This window comes from Carya illinoinensis, chromosome 1 (genome assembly GCF_018687715.1).
Source record: "Carya illinoinensis cultivar Pawnee chromosome 1, C.illinoinensisPawnee_v1, whole genome shotgun sequence".
Lineage (NCBI taxonomy): Eukaryota > Viridiplantae > Streptophyta > Magnoliopsida > Fagales > Juglandaceae > Carya > Carya illinoinensis.
The window spans coordinates 57313605-57326112 of NC_056752.1; the positions used below are offsets into that span (position 1 = coordinate 57313605).

General features: G+C 35.8%; 1 protein-coding gene and 1 long non-coding RNA gene across 3 annotated transcripts; both read right to left on the reverse strand.

Annotated features, from left to right (window-relative positions):
- Window positions 1-1820: 1820 nt before the first annotated feature.
- On the reverse strand, window positions 1821-4715 carry LOC122303773. Its single transcript, XR_006240817.1, has 3 exons — window positions 4502-4715; window positions 4304-4407; window positions 1821-2078 (listed from the first exon to the last, which is right to left on the reverse strand). It is a non-coding gene; the product is annotated as an uncharacterized LOC122303773 (long non-coding RNA).
- Window positions 4716-6217: 1502 nt separating this feature from the next.
- On the reverse strand, window positions 6218-8215 carry LOC122303777. 2 transcript variants are annotated; one of them, XM_043115737.1, is made up of 5 exons: window positions 7824-8215; window positions 7614-7690; window positions 7468-7504; window positions 7236-7347; window positions 6218-7126 (listed from the first exon to the last, which is right to left on the reverse strand). In XM_043115737.1, exons 1-5 carry the CDS (start codon window positions 8095-8097, stop codon window positions 6502-6504), a joined length of 1125 nt encoding a protein of 374 aa, XP_042971671.1. In that variant the 5' UTR covers window positions 8098-8215; the 3' UTR covers window positions 6218-6501. The 2 variants fall into 2 exon arrangements, with proteins under 2 accessions (XP_042971671.1, XP_042971664.1); XM_043115730.1 differs by having other exon boundaries at window positions 7236-7356.
- Between the last annotated feature and the right edge of the window lie 4293 nt (window positions 8216-12508).

Genomic DNA, 12508 nt, shown 5'->3' on the forward strand with positions numbered 1-12508 from the left:
AGTATCACTCATTCCACAGTTGAGTTAGTGGAATGAGTGAGGAAATTTGAGTTGTACATTAGACATCAAGATTATAAGAGAAGCCTCTGATCACATGGTATCACAATCTTGATTGAGTGATTAAATTTAGTTACCAATTGGATCCCTAAACGAACATAGCGTGGACCTCATGAATGGAGTATAAATGTTTAACTTGAAGTCTAGGCATTTTCGGGGGATAACTGGTATATCAATCCAATGATTTCTAGTATTCATTGGTTCGTTGTTGCATGACTCATGAGGATGGGCCTTCTTCCAGCCTCCTAGAGAACATCACCCACAATAACAATAGCTTTCTGCTATAAAAGATGGATGTAGCTGTCTAGCTGATGATCATGTACCTTGCATAGACAAGGACAAAATCCCTAAGCTTTAAGTACTTAGGGAGGCCGGTCTATATAAATATATCTATACACTGCTGCATTATAGAAGTAAATGTTCTTTTTACTTGCTGGTTTTTACTTCTGTACTATTTTTAATGCTTTGTGCCCAGACTTTGGACTCTGATCACATCAAATAAAGCAAGCAAGCAAGCAAGCAAAGCAAAGGGGCAGTCATTGTCTGTGTAGACACGATTTTAAGTACGTACAGCAGGGCCAGCTGCCTGCCTCAGGCCCTCCAGTACCCCCATCGATCATGGTTACATTTATCTCTCCCCAATTTCCTATATCTATTCACATCAGTTCACTCAAGGTCTTAAGTAATTACTGCTACTAATGCTGCAACTTTCCTTTTGTTTTTAATGGAAATTAATTAATGAATGATCAAGTTGACAACCCTTTAATTAATTTCATCTAAAATTAATTTAAAGTGGATTATTATTAGAACCAAAATGATTATAAAAATAAATTTATAATCATATTAATATATGTAAAATGTCACAAATTATTTTCACGAGTTACAAATTTATAGCAATTTGTAAATTTATTTATTTAGAATTATAACATTTTTATAATTATATGCAAAAATTATAGTTGACGTTTTAAAAAAAAAAAAAAAAAACCCAAATCTGGTCAACCCTTTAATTTCTTATTGAGTTAGCATGGTCAATAACTCAACCACAAACACAAATGTCAAACTGCTCATGTGGCCCTTGGCCTGCCTCTCTTATCAGCACTAAAGGAAGGCTAGAGCCTAATGGTAGAGGCAAAACCCAAAGATTTGAAGTAATGGCAGAGAGAGATCCAGAGGCCTGTACAAAAAGGGACATGACTATCAATTAAGGGTGACCTTCCTTAAAATCTAGATTTGTTGGGTTTCTCTAATAGGGTCGGTGGCCATCGATCCTTAAATCATCAATTTATTTATTTTTCTAATTCAGTTTAACTAATCTATTTCATATAAATAAACAAAAGTATATTGAGTCTTTTGTTTATTAATAAAAATAAATAAAATAAAATCTATATTTCCATTCAATTAAATTTTTATAACAAAAGACTCAATTTTGTTATCTGAGATCCCAAAACGAGTAAAAAGATAAATTAACTTTAAACAATCTAAAATACTAGGATATGATGTTCTATTCTTTTAATCACACTAAAAGTAAATTTGAATAATTCTATATAAAACACACACTAGTTATAACATATATATAACTAATATGTGATATTATAATCAACATATAAATAATCAGATCCCACATTGTACAAAGAATTCATAGGAGAAAAACAAGCTGTTTTAAACAGGCCATATATATAAGTGTAAACATAGAATTGGTCGTTAATGTTTTAGCTCTATATGTATTCATCAAAATACTGTTTTAAACATGGAAGACAAACGGATGACAAAAATAGTATTGAAATTTTGGATTATTCGCTTTATACATGGTAGTCTTTAAAACCAAAAAGTCCATACCAAGTCCACTGGTTTATGCATCTAGGATTTCATGGATCTAAGTTCTTGTACTTTTCTGCCACTCACAGCAAATCAAGCCAGAAAGTAGGCCAAAAATACAAAATCATAGTTACCTATTTAGCAACAACAGTCGCGGCAGGATGTGCGTGATGTTTTAATTGCTATTGCTGCACAATGGCAATCTGCTGCAAATTCAAACCAAATGCAAATTAAAACACACAATTATTTCCAAGAAAGAGACAGGGCCTAAGCAACCAATTATTAAAACAATATTAGTAGTAAAACATATAATACTGCAGGTGTTTCGCAGTTGTTAAAAGTTAAGAAGTGTGCTGACAGGTGATCCCTAATCTCAGAAAAAACTGCTGTGGGAAGTTTTACATTAAGTTCATTGCCTGCTTAATATTCTCAAAGAATTAAAAACAGATGATTATATAAGTACAAAAGAAATCAGGACAGAATTTATGGTCACCACACCACCCCCCCACCCAGAAAAAAAAAAAAAAAAAGGGAACCATAAAAATAACATGCTTGTACTCACTGTTAACTAATTAGCAATCTTTTGGACAAATCTTCTAGTTTTTTTTTTTTTGATATGAGGAAACATATTAAGGATCTGAAAGAATCTTTTTGTGACCTTCAAAGACATATCATCCTTCCTATGGCAACAGAACTAGTTTTCTTTATTTTTTTGCAGGCAATGGTTGCTCGTGGAGACCTTGGAGCGGAACTGCCCATCGAGGAAGTTCCTTTATTACAGGTGTATTGATGTTAGCGATATGCATCACATCTTTTTTCTCTAAACTTATTCATAAAGTTGGTCAATTTAAATAGCTTTGATGTATGATCTGCCAAATTTTGGTGTGGGTATAAAATGTTTGGGAAGAATAGATTTAACAATCATATGCATGTTCAATATCTCAAGTTAAAGGAAGAACCCCCATACATCTTGATCCAAAAATGGAGTTGTCAGTTTTGTATACTTACTTTAGTTTATAATAAGTATTTCTAGAGAATAAAAATTAACTTTTTTTAATACTTTATTTAATACATATTTTAATACATGTGCACTAAAAGTTAGCAAAGAGATTTACTTTAGCCCGGTAGTTTTTTACTAAAAACTAGTTTGATGTTGATACTGTAACTATTTACAGTATTACAAACTGTGATAGAGTACTTAAAGCAAGCGATATCTGCAAGTAATAAATGTGTAACCTACTCTTAACAAAATAACACAAAAAATGCTATGCCATATTCGCCTATTTGATAAAAACACAAACTGTGGCTTCTAAATGCATGATGCAAAAGTGAGTACTCTTTTGCTGATCTAAGTTCTAAAATAATGATTCAAAGACTCTTCTACATCATATTAGTGATCATGAACATAGAGCAATCAAAAGGCTAAATTTGTCATCCGTTTTCCAAAACTCATATGGCATCCAAAAATGTCTAGCTGGAAAAAACTCTGTTGAACATTTTCCAGCTAACTAACATATAGGTTTTTTATGTTTTTTGATAGATATTATGGATTTTATTCATAGTAAATAGGCATAGCCCAAGTACACGGGTAGTATACAAGAGAATAAACCTAAGTACAATCTAAAGCAGAAACAGAACTAAAGAAAAACATTACAAATGTTGATATCCCTTAAAAGATAACTCGCCCACAAGTTTAAGGTGTTGAGGGAAGAGATAACCCTGATTTGTATGGAATAGTCCCATCAGAAATCATGTAGAGGAGTTCTCTTATACTATCTCTTTTATACTTGTCAAAATTAAAATCACATACCTATTTAAGTGAAAAAAAGAATACTTAACACAATACAAATTAAAAACTGTCTGAAGGCTAGGGAAAATGATCACCACAAACCACCAACATCAAACCAGCCCCACAGGGTACTATAACAGAAACAAACCAATAAAACACAAATCATCCATGCAACAAATAAAGTATAAACCATACAAAGGAACAGATGAGAAGCAAGAAATGTCAGGGACTCTTATATACAGAAACTGGAGAAGCACAGATTTCAAATAAAAACCCTAAGCAACTCGCTGCATAGGCCAAAAACTAAGAAACAGTTCAATAATTAATTTTCCATAGTGATAAAATCAGATAAACTAAATACCAGAGAACAGCCCAGCAGCATTTAATTTAAAATCACTAAAGCCAGTTATATCTATCTTGGCAGGTCGGCTACCATTTGCATCATTATTGAACTGCAATTGGGGGTTTCAGAATGGAATATTGTTTCCATTTTACATTCAAGTCCAAATTTTAAAACTATAGTTCAATTAGGAAGCAAAAAATCAGTTGTTAAATACCGAACGAAAAGGATGGGGCTAAAAAATTATAACTTGAAGTGAACGTGGGTGTGTGGTGAGAAGCAGAGAAGGAGAAGGTGCTTACCAGTGGTCGGAAACTCAGAACTCCAAGCACTTCACAAGCCGTGCAGCACCAACTTTCCCATTCAATCTTCGGTGGAGATAGAGAAGGGGAAACAACTGAATGCCCTAGGATTACAAAATCAGAGGGTTTTCACGAGTGAGAGAGAGAGAGATAGTGTGTGAGAGAGAGAGAGAGAGAGAGAGAGACGAAGAATGGAACCTGAAGCTTTCAGCCGTATGGACTCTGGTTCAACCTCCGTGGGAAGAAAATGGCGTGGTGGTGGTGTGGCTAAATCGCTGGAGATTTCCTTCGGCTGAAATAGGTAAGCATATGGCGTCGGTGGTCTTTTGGAGAAGGACAGTATGTTTTACTCGGCTGTGGAGAACGAAGGAGCAGGCCGTAGGGAATCGGGGGGTGGGTTTTGGTGGTTGCAGGGGGGGGGGACGCGGGACGAGGATGAAAAATAATACTTCGCGCCCAAAGATAGAGGTAAAGTGACGTAGTTTTGGCGCAGGCAAAAGTATATTGCAATATAGCAGCGATTTTATAGTCGTTGCAATAGTTATTATAAGCCCCGGCTAGTAAATGGTATTATTAGATCATGAATTTCGCGGGGATTTTTAACTCGCCGGCAAAACATACTTTTGCCAACGAAATATTTTGCGGCGATTATTAAATCGCCGGAATAACCCCGATTTCTTGTAGTGAACCCATTAATTGCTTGACCAATTACAAATCCTGCAATCCCCTCTCCATTCTCACCACTCACGGCCAGCCACCAGTAGCAGTACCGCAGGATTTCCAGTTTCTCAACAAGCTCGATCGCATCGCGTGGGACAATTGCTTCAACGCCTTCAAAACCTTCAAGTTCATCATTAAAAACATGATCATCTACCTTTTTATATATAATTGACGAGCTTTCCGGCCAGTATAAGGAGCAGAATTAACAAGTTTGGATACTAGATGATGGCCACTATCTGATATTTTAGATCAAAATGATGTTGGGACTTGGTTCAAGCTCGATCGGGTTCAAGTGCAACCCATTTTATACGAGTCTGGCAAATGTGGAATAGGCCTGTGACTCAGACGTACAGGCCGATTAATTAACTTGCTTCAGGGGCAATTTGGAGAGATTGAGAGTAATTAGAGAGAGTATGCATGCCCAATTGGTCAATAAGTACGTACACACAAAACTGGTTTCATTACAAGAGCTTATGATTTATCCCATCCCATTACGCGCGTACGGTAGTCAAAATACGTACTAATCTTGGAATTAGAAAAATATCAGCATTATACCAATATATATTATAAGAAAATTGCTTATTTGTGACGAGTTAATTCCAACAAAATGATTATTAATTTTCAGCTAAAATTGGTTGCAATTAAATAGTCTTTTGATTGTAGTAAATTGGTCACAAAAATCTAATTTTCTTGTAGTGATATTAATTAACTGATGATCATTTAGAGATATTACAAAATTAACCTAATTGCAATAACTGGTTAAATTCTAATTTCCACATACGGCCAGTAAGCGATTTAATTAATTATGATCTGAATTATCAAAAAGAAAAATTTCAATTATATTCACTTACGTTTGCTGGTTGGATATATACTCGATCGACAGTTTGTTTTATTATTTCCTTTAATAATTTGTTGACAAATTTTCGCCAGATATACTACCGATTAGTTCAGTTTTTTTTTTAATGAGCAGCTGGAAAAAGTGCTGCGCGCAGACTCGCAACTCAAATAGAATACATATATCATGCATTTAATTGCAATAATGAGAGATGAATTACTCGTCAAAGCTATAAATTAGAACCATTAAAATCTGTTGAAGTTTATAAGGATTAATGTTGGAAATGACACTAAATTACAACTCGTACGCCGAATTTTCTAAACTCAAAAAGTTGAAACCAAATAATCGTACACTTTTTATGCGAGTATTAGCTTCATATCTTCTTACCATCTTTGATTGTTTAGTGTGGTGGGGGTTGCCACTAATATAGCAAGAGCTAGCCACTCAAACCCTCGATGCTCACCAATTGAAGATTACTAGCTAGCCATATATCATCGTATCATGCGTAGTACAAGCAATGGAAACAACAAAAGAGGAACAAGTGATGATGACCATTACCTTGTATATATGCTGGTTCATGAGAATGATATAATACATTTGCTATGGGACAAGTACCTCAAGATCTCACTCAGAATTGTCTCATTCATAAAGTCAGATCCAGTGTATTCGTCCCCCTCGAATGAAGTTTTCTACTACCAATATCTCCATCCTTCAACCTGCCAAACTGCTTTGAGGGTGGTGATGAAGACAGTGAAAGAGACAAACTACTAGCAACCTCGTCGCCATCCAAAGTACTGTTTTCAAATTCATCGTTGCTTGGTGCTGCCTTAAGAGCCAAATTCAAATCTAGGCCGAAGTTTGAATCCAACGCCTTCCTTTTCCGGCTGTTTTGCGCTTCTTGAAAATTTCTCCAGTCTTCATGGGGAAGTTCAGCATTGTGCAAGTAATTGCCTTGGTATGTACCTCTCTCTTGAAATTGAATTATGAGGTTTGATTCCACTGAACTTTGCTTTAGTCGGGTTTGCTTTGTTCCTTGACATGGCTGGAACTCGTCCAGAGATTGATGCCTTGTCCACCAAGTAGCTTTTCCACTGAAAGAAGAATCGCGTACCTGTAAATTACACTCTTCCGAATTGTACTTAACGTTGCTTCCAATTACGGATCTGCTAGTGACCGAACCATAGACTCCAACATTACTAGCGCGACCAAGAGTCCATTTCCAGTACTGTGTCTGATTGTCATGCCGTCTCAAGGAAGCATCACCATATCTTGAGTGAAAGACACAGCTGGTTATGATCTTATTGTTTTCGTAATATATAGACAAAAAAACCCTAAATTTCGCACTCGAAAGTTAGTTAAGGATTCGCATGATCATACCTTAAATTGCCAGAAGAAAAAGGGCTTTGACCATTGAAACTTTGTAACATGGAAAGTTGGCTAAGGTTGTAGATATGGTGATCTCCGCTTTCCATCATGAAAAGCCCTTGCTCTGTCGCAACTGACCACCCGTTAAATCGGGGAAAGGAAAGATACCCAAGATAAAACAAAAGAAAAGAAAAAAAAAACCCTAAATTTTGCACCAATCGAAGATGCCGAAAAAGCTAATTACCTCGATTGTTGGAATCCATCTTCTTGCTCCTATACATCTTACAAAACAAATTAAAACATCAAGTGTTTAAAAAATATCTTGAATTTGTGAAATTCATCAGTTTACGAAGTTTCCAAATCAAGGGTATTTTTTTGTTATTAAAGTACCTGTAGATGGCTCTTCACATGAGCGATGCTAAGACCCTTGGCTTTCATTAATTGAAGTACCAACTTTGGTGTTGCTTCTGCACCGTTGAAATTCACAATATATTTTGGAACATACGTAGTTTTTACCTATAATCATCAGCAGTACTATATATGGCATATGCACGGTTCATTGATTAATTAAAGAGAGACAATATCTAAATTAATGCTTACTCTCTGAACCTCCTAGAGTTTCAACTGCGTGAACGAAGCAAAGATGGAGATCAGGAGTCCACCGGAGTCTCGGCATCTTAGAACGTACGTATTGTCTTACAGATCCAGAAGCTTCCTTCAGCTTTTCACTCTCCACTGTGCTATTGTTCGAGTTTCCACCGTTCTTCAGCTTGCCAGCTTCATTAACAGTATCCTCAGCCTCTTCCTCATCATCACTCTTCTTGTTCGAAGAAGATGTTTTGCAAAATTCAGTATCCTCATGACTTCCGTTCATTAGAATATTGCAGTTGAGCGCTCGCAGAAATAGGTACCCACCTAGTTGGAAATGGCAACTCTTTCCTCTGACATTTGGAGAAACAAAGGTACCTTCTCTCTCTCTCTCTCTCTCTCTCTCTCTCTCTTCTTAATTAAAATTTTTTATTCGTGTGTATAACGTAAGTTGCGTATGTATGATGCAACACTTACGTGGATGCCTTTATGTATATACATACATCAATATAATAATATTTGAATAATGTTACTCCCACGGATAAAAGCCACCTGGTGGCCATTGTTTTTAAAAAAAAAAAAAAAATTAAGGAAGTATTTGTAAATATATTGTAATTTTTAAAAAAAAAAATTATTTGAAAATATAAGAAAAAATGTATGAAAAAAAAAAATAATAATCAATAGCCTATTCGCCACCATCGATAGCTGTAGCAAGAATATCCATGATATTTCCTGATCTGCCACCATCAGCTCTCTCCCAAAAAAGATAAATTAGTCCGTATATGCATGCAGGAGGTTATAAAGAAGGAATTAAAATGCTAGCTTGTCTATAATTTTTTCTTCTGACCAATTCAGTTAATTAAGCGAGTATTAGTGAATTTATAATTTAAAAAAAAAATATTTAAAAATTAATTAAAAAATATAATTTATACTAGAAACACGCCCATCACACTACACACTGGGCAGCCTAGCTAGTAGCGGCATCCTATAAAGAAAACAAGGTACGTATCTTTTACGTAGTAATGATGCAATATTTGTTATCTAACGGGAAGTTAAATATTACATATAATATGTATCGGAAATTGATGGTATATTCTTAGTTGCCTAATTCATGATTAGATGGTCGATCCATCTAACGGCTCCACGTGCGGGACTTGTTTTCACACGTGGTCTTCATGCGCTGCCGCACTTCGACGCCTTTGACGACTACACGTGCCGTTTGAGTGGCTTCAGCTCGTCGAGATCTTTTAGATTTGGGCCACCCCATCCTCTTCCCACCGGTGCTTAGTTGCCTCACGCCATCTAAAATATGCGGATTTGCAGATGTTTTTTGGCCGCAGATCAGTCCACCCGATACCATACTTTTTACAATATTTTCGTTTTTTCTAACCGATGAACTTAAAAAAAGGATTGCAGATCTTTCTAGAAATCATCTTAAAACAACAAACAACAGTGCACTCATCTCCCTCGCCGCTTCTAGCGGAACTGTTCGCATTTTTTTGCAAACGTCTTATCACCGTCTTTTAAGATGGCGTCCTCTTAGTAGGACATGGGTGAAGACTAAGAAATTAGTCGCTAAAACCTTTTTTTTTTTTTTATCCATCTCTTTGCACTGTTGTTATTGTTTTGGAACGTTTGTTGGGGAACCCCACCCCCTTCTCATGTATTATCTTTTTTATTTTTTTGATGAAGTCTACTCGCTTGCTTAGAAAAAAAAAAAAAAAAGATGGTCGATCCGTACGTAATCTATAAATTCTTAATTTAATTCCGTTATTTATAATCTCAATTATCCCACAAAAATATTAAATGTATATTTTCTGCATATATAACCTTTCTTGTAATGCGTATAATATAATCACATACACACACACACATATATATATATATATATATCCACAAGAACAACTTAATAATAGGAATATAATCTACTGAACTTTATAATAATAGGACGTTGCTAACGACCGCATTATGCCCCTTAATTAATTTACCGCGCGCAGACATAAAACAGAAATAATTAATCCTGTCGCTCTAAAGAAAGAATGGGTTTGTCTAGTACTGCTAGCTGCAGGTGACATTTGAATGGAAGACACAATGCCATGCAATATCGGATGCACAGAGAGAGAGAGAGAGAGAGAGAGAGAGAGAGAGAGAGAGAGAGAGAGAGAGAGAGAGATGGGATAGTCATAATTAACTATATATATATATACTTGAATTAACGGATCGATTGGAGAGTTTAGACACGGTGTCAGAGATGCGCCATTATAAGTTATTTCAGGGAAATAAAATTTCAAAATGATTATTAAATGAGTAGATGTTCCCAACGCAATCTAAAAGAAAATTAAGGCACGTATAGGTTTTACTTAGGGATATGCAGGCTCAATCGTCATATGTAGACGGTGCTCGTTTTATAGAAAACAACTTAAGGTAGAATATTGAATTATTTTCCAATTTCTTTTTGATCCAACTTTAACATTTTTTTATGATGTATTTTTTTTTATATAGATTTTTCCAAGATTTGTTTTTTCCCCAAAAGAAACCAAGTATTTATGTGGTTTCACTTGGTGTAGATCATGCTGCTTATGGCTTCTGGGAGCTTTCATTTGCATCTTAAGCTATTATATATATTATACGGTATGAGGACCAAATGTAGGATGGACCACAACTAGCATGCATGTTTAATTAGAAATTTAGAAAATTATCTCCTGAGCATCTGAAATTAAAAAGACACTGACAAAGGCATGAATCCACGGGAATCAGTATAATAAGCATGCTATCACATCTCCCTGCATGCAGTTGGTTGAAATGTCATGGTCCATGAAAAATAAAACTCATACTCGGCCTTAAAAAGAGTAGGGCTACTTTTAGTTGTTTCCGAGTGTCAAAGCCAAAAATAAAGTTGGTTTACAGGTAAATTTAAGGAAGCTAATATAAGTATATATATTAGAAGAGAATAACTTCACACTGGCTAACCCTTTTTTCCCCACATAATAGACGTAAATGAAAACATGCCACGTAGGCCATAAACCCAATCTGTCGTGCAATGCAATGTAGAGGAAAAAACTTATTCTTCCCCGTTGCTCTTCCCCTCCCCCCCCCCCCCCAAATCTCTCATTTTCTTTCCCAGACTCCCGAACATAATCTCTCTCTCTCTCTCTCTCTCTCTCTCTCTCTCTCTCTCTCTCTGTGTGTTAGTTACTAAAAAAACTTTTTGGGTTTTTGGTCTCAATTACTTCTCTTTGAAACCGTTCATAGGAGCAAACCCGATTGTTTCTCGCGATTTTATGGCTTCCTGATAACCATAATCAGAACATGCTTGAAAAATGGGATTTTCCCGTTTACATGCGTAACATTGGTTAAGGGTTGAAGTGTAACATCTGTTTACACCCGATCCCTATGGCGCACAGGAAGGAACCTTGCGGTGTTCTTTGCCACCGTTTGCAGAGGCAGCTCCACGCCTGCCATAGCCACCTCGAAAGATCTGGCACAGACACTGAAGCTCCTCACGGCTGTTCCTATCTATCTTTTCTGTGACTCTGTCACCGCTACATCCATCGTCTTCGGATACCCCCACCTCTCCTAGCTACATTCGTGTTAGGGCTTAGGTTTCTTAATTATGAGCTCCATTTTTTGCTTTTTCAATCTAGTTTTTTTTTTTTTTGAAGGTTTATTATAATTATTGATCTTGAATATGTTGATAACTAGTGGTGCTAATTCATGAGGGATTGATTGAACTTATGTTTCTTCTTTCTTCTGTTGGTGTTTAATTATAGATTAATGTAAGTTTCGTGGAAAGGTGGGTGATGGTTGGGGTCGAAGGGAATGGGTGGGGCTATGACTACACGAGAGGGACTGGGTTTCATGAGGGGAGAGAGAGAGAGAGAGGGGGGGGGAAGGCTGTCAAATGCTATAGTGTGAGCAACTATAGACAAAAATATTGTGAAATGCTAATGTAACAAGTTTCTATTGGTGTCTATTAAACTCCATCTATAGGATGGACCTGCCCAAAGAGGAAATAATATTAGAATTAAGTAGTTCCGGATTGTTTTGTGTTCTCTATCAAGCCGTTCTGAACATATATAGCATGATCAACAATTTAATTTTTTCAAATTTTAAAATAAAATTATTAAAAAAATCATATTATTATAATATTTTATTCAACTTTCAACAAAATATTTTATTTTATTTAATTTGAATTACATAACTAAACCAGACCGTAATGAATATGACAATTGAGATTTGACAGATTTTGGTAAATATTTTTGCCGGCCTGCATGAATCTTAATATTCCACCCACATCCTTGTACTTCAGATGCAGTTATAGACTCCACGTCAACCTTGTGCGCCATTATGCATAACCACTAAAGGTAAGTTAACTAAAAAGGCTCCAGCTAGCCCACCATGCATATATCACGAGCATCTTGAGAATAATCACAGCCGCGTCCAAGAAATGCTATGTTTGGGAAGGTCTTCGTTGATGGATAGTATACCCCTGGAAAGGCTTGTGGAGAAAACAAATTAATGCTTAGAATGTATCCTAAGGAGAAGCATGCATACAAACAATATACACACCATAAAGTCCTATATGTATATAATAATAATAATAATAATAACAATAATAATAATCTCAAAATTTGTATCCTTTGATTGCAATAACTTATTTCTTCAATCGGTATTATCCTATTCCTGAATGGCCAAAA